Below are 8,935 nucleotides of genomic sequence, written 5' to 3'. Positions count from 1 at the left end.
TGCGTGATACCTGGAGACTCAAACTATTATAATCACTTAGCGTTTACTATCTAGGCTAGCTGACTTAGGAGCTATTGATAAGAATCCTTGATTTTTGACAAAAAATATTCTTTAAAAATCTACAAAGGGTTAATTTTTCAGCCCAAAAGGACTATTGCATCTAATATTAGCAACTTGGATTCATGCTCAATATTGTTGTTTTTTTAAATATAAATACGTTTGATATTTTTTAAGACAACACATTTTTAAACAAACGGTACTTTAGAGTTGGTCCCTAACTGGCGTACCAAGCGGGACTTCAGCGCGCAGCTCCCCGCGTCGAGCTACTGCAGGCGGGGCACACTCAGAGGAAGCTCCCGCTCTACTTGCGGAGGCGAATGTCCAACGTCCAACGTGAAACTAACTTCACCGCGGTATTCTTAATAAGCTTTTATTCAATATCAGAGGCCTTCAGTGTAATAACGAGTAATAACATGCGTATGGATTTTGTTGTTGTTGTTGTTATTTTATTCCGCCACACAAATATATACAGTATGTTGTAATAGGTCACAAGCGCGTGCAGAGTCGCCGCGCGCGCAGAGCCGCGCGCGCGCGCGCGCAGAGCTGTCGTAGCGGGTTATTGTCCTTATATGGGAGAAGCCACGTGATCGCAAAATGGTGGAAGCTGTGAGCTGTTTGCAAGCCGAGCATCTCCTCCGAGGACAAGAGAGCAGGGACTAAGCAGGGGACAAGAGAGTGCAAATGGTCTAAAAGTCTGAAGAGTTTACAGATTCACGTGACTCAGCAACGGTGAGTAGATGGTGGTGTGTAAAGGTGGGAAACCAACAATGAAATGAGCTTGCACACAGGAAGCACAGAGGGAGGTGTAGTAGTGGTACTCCTCTTCCGCCGCCGTGCAAAGTGTCAGATGAAAGATGCTGGACCCTGAACATTTGGCTCTGGTGTTTGTCCGGTGGCCGTGTGTGAGGAGCCTGTTCCAGACACCGCAGTCCAAAGGGCGCTTTCACTTTCATGCGAACCAGTCTGTGCACATGACACCTGGAGAATTTGCATCACTGCCCGATCTGTGCACAGGAAAGGTTTGGCTTCAGTCAGTATTAACAGTGTGTTATTTGACCACTTTCTATGATATTATTACGTGCACAGCACAGGTTAGACTCATGGATCTATTATACATAATGCATAACACGTAGTGTACATGATAATGTAAAAACAAACCATTTCCTATTAACCTCCATGTTTGACAATTTAGGTTTAAATTGATTATGTTAATTCCTGGTTGGTCATATAATTCTGTTTCCTTGCAACCACACTGTAAAAAAGTGCCAAAACCTGTACCTGATAACACCTTTATTTTGTTAAATGATTGTTTAAACTGTCAGAAAGATTTATCAATTTTGTGCAAATTGTAGCTTCAATTTTTATTTGAATGTTGCTTTCTGATGACATCACAGAGCTCAGCTCTTCTTGTACTTTTCCACTTTTATTTAAAGAAAAAATATCTACTCAATGTGACGTAATGTGATGTAAAATTATGATACATATTTACCACAAGGACTAAACCACCAAATGTTTAGTCACCACCCAAATTGAAACAACAACAACAACAACAACAACAACATGGGAACATTTCATAGCTTCTCTATCTCCAGACAGGTTAGGTCTGTGGAGAGGCGCCCCTGTTCACAGTAAAAAAAATCAAGTCTTTCAATGTATTTGTTAAGCAATAGAAGCATGTTTGATGCCATACTAGGATATATTTCAGGGACAAGAAGGTAGTAGACCAGCCACCGGAGATAATTCATGTTCTTAATTCAACATGTGTGAATACGTGGCATCATGAACTAAGCTGGGTAGATTAGATTGCAGCATATTGTTTAAATATAATATTTATCATTTATAATATTATTGCATATATTATTTGTGCGTAAGGCAAGGCAAGTTTATTTGTAGAGCACATTTCATACACAAGGCAATTCAAAGTGCTTCACACAGGAGAAGAAATGCAATCAAATCACAAAGAAATTACAGGAATCACAAAACGGTTTAAGACGTGAAAGAGAAGAGTGGAAACAAATCCTTTCAGTCATATGCACAGCTAAACAAAACTGTTTTAAGCTTGGATTTGAACATTGTCAGCAGGGCCGGCCCAGCCTATAAGCGAACTAAGCAGCCGCGTAGGGCCCCGAGGCGTTAAAAGGGCCCCCAATCTGGCAACCCGTCTTATGCGAAGTGCAAGCGCAGCGTGCGCCACCAGTGCAGTAGCGATGCTGGCGCGGCAGCGACACACAGCGGTAACATATAACGCACAAACAGCATTTATTTGTAATGACAATCTGGCAACCAAGACACCAAACCTGCGCTGATTGGTCAACTTTGGTCATTGTGCGCGTGGAGCTCGAGAGCAAAACATAAACACAACACAACGTGGTCCTCATGTCCAGAGGAATATATCCCCCCGATGCCGAAAAACGAAAGAAGAAACTTCTTGACGATGTAAAGAAACTGCAAACTCAACAACACTCTCCAGGTATTGAACTTCTCTTACAAAGAGACGGTTAATGCTGCTGTTTGAAACAACACGATTCTGTCACGTTAGTTCGCTCAGGCTGGAGGCGACGAGAGCTCTGCCCCGCGCATAATAATATGTCTGAATGAAAGATAATAAGCTTAACATTTACACCAGCCCGGTAGTGTGAGCTGCAGGTGAGGCCGGTGAGGGGCGTCTGTGCCCCGGTCACTAAGAGGCGGAGATCCGGTCCGGACGAGCGCCGTCTCGTCCAGAACCTCTGACGTGAGACTTTGGAGTGAACAGTGTGCGGCCCCTGTCCCGGGCCCCTGTCCCGGGCCCCTGTCCCGGGCCCCTGTCCCGGGCCCCTGTCCCGGGCCCCTGTGCGGCCTCAGTTAGAGATGAGCGGGTTTGAGTTTGCGTCCCTCTCTCTCGCATCACCATGTGTGAGATCAATCGTGACTCTTGATGTCTGTTTTACTTTGACTTCTTAAAGTGCAATGAGAGGAACGTAAAGGTTTATGCACTTAAGGTCCATCAGCCAATCACATCGCAGCATTGTTTCATGCAGGAGTCCAGTGTGTGGTGTTCTGATCAGAACCAACATTTACATTCTAATTAACTTTTAATAGAGCAATAAAACATTTACATTTATTTAAAAAGCATCATTAGACTATTTGTTATACATTATAATAAATTGATAGTGAAACATAACCAGACATATTAAAATTACGTCTGTTATAGAATAATACTATATATTTTTATACAAAAGTGGCAAAGTTGCAGAAACGCAGTCTCTTCACTATAGCGAGGTTTGGACCTTCACTTCTAGTTCTGTTCATTCTCTGGGAATAACATGTTTGCACTGTTTTATCAGTGTTAATTGTTAATCAAGCAATGCTTATGCCATTTGTTTAATTTAATATAACTTGTTTTGTCACTTTGGCAAGAAGGAACAGTTGGGAGCAGTAAAAGATAAATTAGTAAGGATAACTATTACTTTTACGTTTTCAGTTAAAATGAATCAATTTGACCATAATTATTTTTCATAGCCAATATTGTATTGAGTAATTAAGTACACTAATGTATTAATAACTGGCTTTAATCATTTTCTCCTGGCACAGTTTCATCACATCATCATTTTATAGCATTACAACCTCAACATTTTACTCTTACTTTAGCCGGTTGGACCACATTAAAATGCAGCAGAAGACACACAAAAGGTCTGAAAATCTCTGGGGGAGGGCCCCCAGACCCCCCCCCGTTCATTAATTTAAACTGCTAATGTGGCTGTCGACCCTTAACGCCCACAAATACACCCAAAAACATATCTGGGACGTGTGTTATTTGTACAGGGAGTAGAGGTGATGTCAGCGGAATACCAAGTTACATTGTGGGATTTAAGTTATCAATATTTGACCCTGTGAGGTGTTGAGAATAAACTAACTGGCAAACGGATGCCCTGGAGTTTTGGTGCGCTTTGTTTGCGTTGAAGAAAGTTCCCATATGTGAATTGTTCACTGACAATGGCAATAAAACTGATTCTGATGACGTGGTGAGGGGCCCCCAAATATGTTTTCGCTTAGGGCCCCCTGAAGGCTTGGGTCGGCCCTGATTGTCAGAGTAGAAGCCTGTCTCACATCTTCAGGAAGAATGTTCCAGATTTTAGCTGCATAAAACTGAAACACAGATTGTCCATGTTTAGTCCTGACTCTGGCACCAGCAGGAGGCCGGTCCATGTTTAGTCCTGACTCTGGCACCAGCAGGAGGCCGGTCCATGTTTAGTCCTGACTCTGGCACCAGCAGGAGGCCGGTCCATGTTTAGTCCTGACTCTGGCACCAGCAGGAGGCCGGTCCATGTTTAGTCCTGACTCTGGCACCAGCAGGAGGCCGGTCCATGTTTAGTCCTGACTCTGGCACCAGCAGGAGGCCGGTCCATGTTTAGTCCTGACTCTGGCACCAGCAGGAGGCTGGTCCCTGAGGTCCTCAGAGTCTGAGATGGTTCATATGGCACTAACATATCCAAGATGTACTTTGGTGCTAGGCCATGGAGAGACTTGTACACAAGCAGAGCTGCTTTAAAGTCTCTTCTCTGAGCCACAGGAGCCAGTGCAGAGACCTGAGAACAGGACTAATGTGATGGTACTTCCTGGTTCTGGTCAGGACCCGAGCAGCAGCGTTCTGGATGTACTGCAGCTGTTTTACAGCTCGTTTGGAGAGGCCAGTGAGTAATACTGTATATTCATCCCATGGTACTGTGTTTTTGTAGGTCCTCCTGTGGACGGATTTTGCTAAAATGAACTCTGAAGGAGCTGAAGGCAGACCAGGTATGGATGAAAGATCTGTAATGAATCCCATTGATGCTCAAGATAGATAAATCACTTGTGTGTGTGTGTGCTTGTGTGTGTGCTTGTGTGTGTGTGTGTGCTTGTGTGTGTGTGTGCTTGTGTGTGTGTGCTTGTGTGTGTGTGTGCTTATGTGTGTGTGCTTGTGTGTGTGTGTGTTTGTGTGTTTGTGCTTGTGTGTGTGCTTGTGTGTGTGCTTGTGTGTGCTTGTGTGTGCTTTTGTGTGTGTGCTTGTGTGTGTGCTTGTGTGTGTGCTTGTGTGTGTGTGTTTGTGTGTTTGTGCTTGTGTGTGTGTGTGTGTGCTTTTGTGTGTGTGCTTGTGTGTGTGCTTGTGTGTGTGCTTGTGTGTGTGTGTTTGTGTGTTTGTGCTTGTGTGTGTGCTTGTGTGTGCTTGTGTGTGCTTGTGTGTGTGTGTGTGCTTGTGTGTGTGTGCTTGTGTGTGTGTGTGTGCTTGTGTGTGTGTGTGCTTGTGTGTGTGTGTGTGTGCTTTTGTGTGTGTGCTTGTGTGTGCTTGTGTGTGTGCTTGTGTGTGTGCTTGTGTGTGTGCTTGTGTGTGTGCTTGTGTGTGTGCTTGTGTGTGTGTGTGTGTGTGTGTGCTTGTGTGTGCTTGTGTGTGCTTGTGTGTGTGCTTGTGTGTGCTTGTGTGTGCTTGTGTGTGTGCTTGTGTGTGCAGTCCCTCCCACCTCTTTACCTCTAGAAGGAGGTCCAAGTCAGAGGAAGAAACTCTCAGCGCCTCGTATGAGCCTGTCTTTGGACCAGAGTGAAGATGACCTGGGTGAGACTCCAGACGACCTGGACATTAATGTGGATGACATGGACACTCCAGATGAAGCGGACCTCGACTACACTGACCATGAAATGGACTGGGAAGGTGGGTCTCAGAGGTGGCATCTTTAAGTGTAATGCTGTTTGTCTTATTGTATTTTTATCCATGTATTTATATATTATTTATATTTATAGAGCCGAAAAGGGACATTCAAGGTGGAACAAGTGATGCCTTCAACACGACCCCTACTTACAGCGCTGAGGAAGAACATCAGGACCGCCAGGACGGAAAACTGTGGCGAACTGTCGTCATTGGAGAGCAAGAGCATCGAATTAATATGAAGATCATTGAGCCATACATGAAAGTCGTATCACATGGAGGTGAAGTTTTGTTTCTTATTTTGCCAATTTAACAATTTCAGCAAAATACTTTTGATTTTTCCACAATTTTCTTGTGGTTTAAGAAGGAAAGATATTAGTAAAAAGCAACTGTGTTCTCAGTCAGCAGACAGCATCTTCACTGCACTTCATTGAAAGATTGTATGAAGATGCTTTATGTTGTTTTTTAATAGTAAGGCAAGCGATGATATTAAGTCTTTGTTTTGTTTTTTTCGTCAAGGTTACTATGGAAACGGCGTCAATGCTATCATAGTTTTTGCTGCCTGTATCCTGCCAGACAGTGACCTCCCAGACTATCATGAAATTATGGAAAACCTGTTTTTGTAAGTATTGCCTAAAATACGTTTGCACAGTGTGAATCTTATGAGTCTTATATATGAGTAAAAATAAAGAAAACTTTTACAATTTCCTCAGCTGACATTGGATGAATAATTGAGGGGTTCTTTGTATTTAATTGTCTCCACATTAAATCAAAATATAAACTTGATGCTACTTGTTTCATTATCGTGTGGATTTCAAGTGTACTTGTAATTTTTTTTCTTCTTATTGAATTATTGAAGAAGGATTGTCTTAAGCTCATAAAGAATTCTCTCTGTGAATGCTTTGTTGTTTGCTGATTGAGAGCCTTGTCTTTCTTTTTGGCACAGATATGTCATCAGCACACTGGAGCTGATGGTGGCAGAGGATTACATGATTGTGTATCTTAATGGGGCCACACCACACAGAAGAATGCCGGGTCTGGGCTGGCTTAAGAAGTGCTATCAAATGATTGATAGAAGGTGTGTTTACTTAAATAACAAATCATAAAAATCATGTGCAAAATTACAGCCTTGAATCCTCTCTCTAGGCTCAGGAAGAACTTAAAATCCTTCATTATTCTCCACCCATCATGGTTTATCAGAACTATTCTAGCCGTCACAAAACCTTTCATAAGGTAAAGTACTAAGCTTCTAATCTGTTTTTGGCATTTTTCTTTTTTTATACCCCCAATAAGTCCATTTGGGGTGATTTGTATTTGACCTCATCAAACACCCTTTTCCAATGTTATTATTGCTGCCTTCTATATTTATTAACCTTTATTTAACCAGGTAAAAAACGCAAAAAACGGTTGAGATTGAATTCAATGGTCTAAGCGTGACCTGGGGCAAAGTGGGAAAACTTGCAGCACACAATTATACAAATGTGTTCCTGCCTTTATGTCAATTGATTGACAATTACATCACGCTTTAGTTTGTTGTACACCTCTAAATGTACATTATTAATATCTGTTTATGTTTATTTTGCCCAAACAGTGCCAAGTTCAGCAGTAAGATCAAGTATGTCAACAGCCTGGATGAGCTGCAGCAGCTCATCCCAATGGACCTCATCCAGATCCCAGAATGCATCATCAGGTGAGCGCCTCCTCAAAACACGTCTAAGCTTTACACAAGTTTCCAATGACGTTATAATGCGTCTTGTCTCTCATTCAGACTGGACAAGGAGCTGAAGGAAGCGGCGGAGAACTCCAAGTAAGAAAACACATCACTTGACTTGAACATGGCATTAGTCACTGCTGCTGCTTCATACGGGGACGAGCATTCATTTACCAAATACGTTTTAGATGTTTGGCTGTACCATGACTTAATTTCTCATAAGTTGTATTTTGGAAGAGCACAGACAAAGTTTCTAAAATGTTTACTATGTGCATTTTGTCTCATTCATCATTCACTTAAATTGGGCTCTTTAATATCAAGTGATCCATTTCCCTGATATTTAATGCCAAGAACAAGCAGAAGACAGGCTAATTGTGTTTTTAAATCATAACTTGCACGTTTGATAGAATTTACCAATTAATTTTAACATCCCACAGTGATAAATCTTGTTCTAACCGTCCTCTCTCTTTTCTCCAAGAGTTAATAGTTTCTTGCTGGGACCTCTGCCAACAGCAGACAGGACACAGTAAGTTCTCCTCCGACACATTCAAACGCATTTACACAAGACAAACGGCCTTGTTTCTGAACTTTGTCACTCCTCACTTTTTAATGCCTCTATTGTTTTTCTTTCTCTTTCTCAGGGCAGAGGAGGCTGCAACTAGCAACCCACAAAGCCAGGCCTCCTAAATAACTTTCACTCACTTACTACTTACTAATAGTGCCTGTTTACTCATCTTGTCTCATTGTTCTTGCTGCTGTAGCACTGTGTGTAGTTCTAATGTACACCTGTAATTCACAACGCGGAGCAGAATCAGCTCCGTGGTTGTTGTTTGATGTGTGGTTGAAAACGGTTTCACTGCAGACTTGATTCATTTGAGTCTAGAATATATTGGTGTGAGCATGTGAAGCTGTGGAGCAATAATGACACTTTTACTTCTGTTGGATGTGTTTAGTTTATAGAAGAGCACAGGGTTTAGCATGCCTTTTGTGCCAGTGATGATGGCCGACCAGACACAGGCCTAAAGAATTATTGTAATTATTTATTTAATTTATTTTTTATAATAAATATTTAGATTAGTAACTTAATATTATGAACCCAGGAATTAAATGATGCCAATATAAAGAATGACCTCAAAATGAGAAATAAACACAGGGACTGTAAAGCACAAATCTCAGCTCCTTGTTGCCGTGTTTCCTGTAGCGTGCATGTCTCTTCACCGTTTTACTGTTGTCAAGTATAGACAGGGTGCAAAGACGTAAACAGAGTCAAGTATTTCAATAAAACAATACTAAGCGTAGACTTTTGTCTGTGTTGTATTCATTTGTGTTTATTAACAGTTGTAAAGCTAACATTTACATTTAAATACAGTTTGTCCAATCACATTTTTGAAGTTATAACCCACTAATAGTAAACGCACACACAATAAAAACTCACAATATCCTAACAACAAAATAAATGCTTTCACGTGAATATTGAAGCTGCCAACATTATCATTGCAGCTCCT

At 41.8% G+C, this 8,935-nt stretch overlaps 1 protein-coding gene across 1 annotated transcript; it reads left to right on the top strand.

The window, feature by feature from the left end:
• The first annotated feature begins 618 nt into the window (after positions 1-618).
• Positions 619-8,725, top strand: prune2 (prune homolog 2 with BCH domain). Its single transcript, XM_072454717.1, has 11 exons — positions 619-789; positions 4,779-4,836; positions 5,528-5,725; positions 5,815-6,000; positions 6,239-6,341; positions 6,666-6,797; positions 6,866-6,952; positions 7,311-7,409; positions 7,488-7,526; positions 7,909-7,956; positions 8,072-8,725. The coding sequence occupies exons 2-11, from the start codon at positions 4,806-4,808 to the stop codon at positions 8,115-8,117; spliced, it is 969 nt and encodes a 322-aa protein (XP_072310818.1). The 5' UTR covers positions 619-789; positions 4,779-4,805; the 3' UTR covers positions 8,118-8,725.
• The last annotated feature ends 210 nt before the right edge of the window (positions 8,726-8,935 follow it).

This window comes from Eucyclogobius newberryi, unplaced genomic scaffold (assembly GCF_026437365.1).
Source record: "Eucyclogobius newberryi isolate DKJ021-1_F unplaced genomic scaffold, fEucNew1.0.hap1 SCAF_2, whole genome shotgun sequence".
NCBI classification, from domain to species: Eukaryota; Metazoa; Chordata; class Actinopteri; order Gobiiformes; family Gobiidae; genus Eucyclogobius; species Eucyclogobius newberryi.
This window is presented reverse-complemented; position numbering and strand designations above follow the sequence as displayed.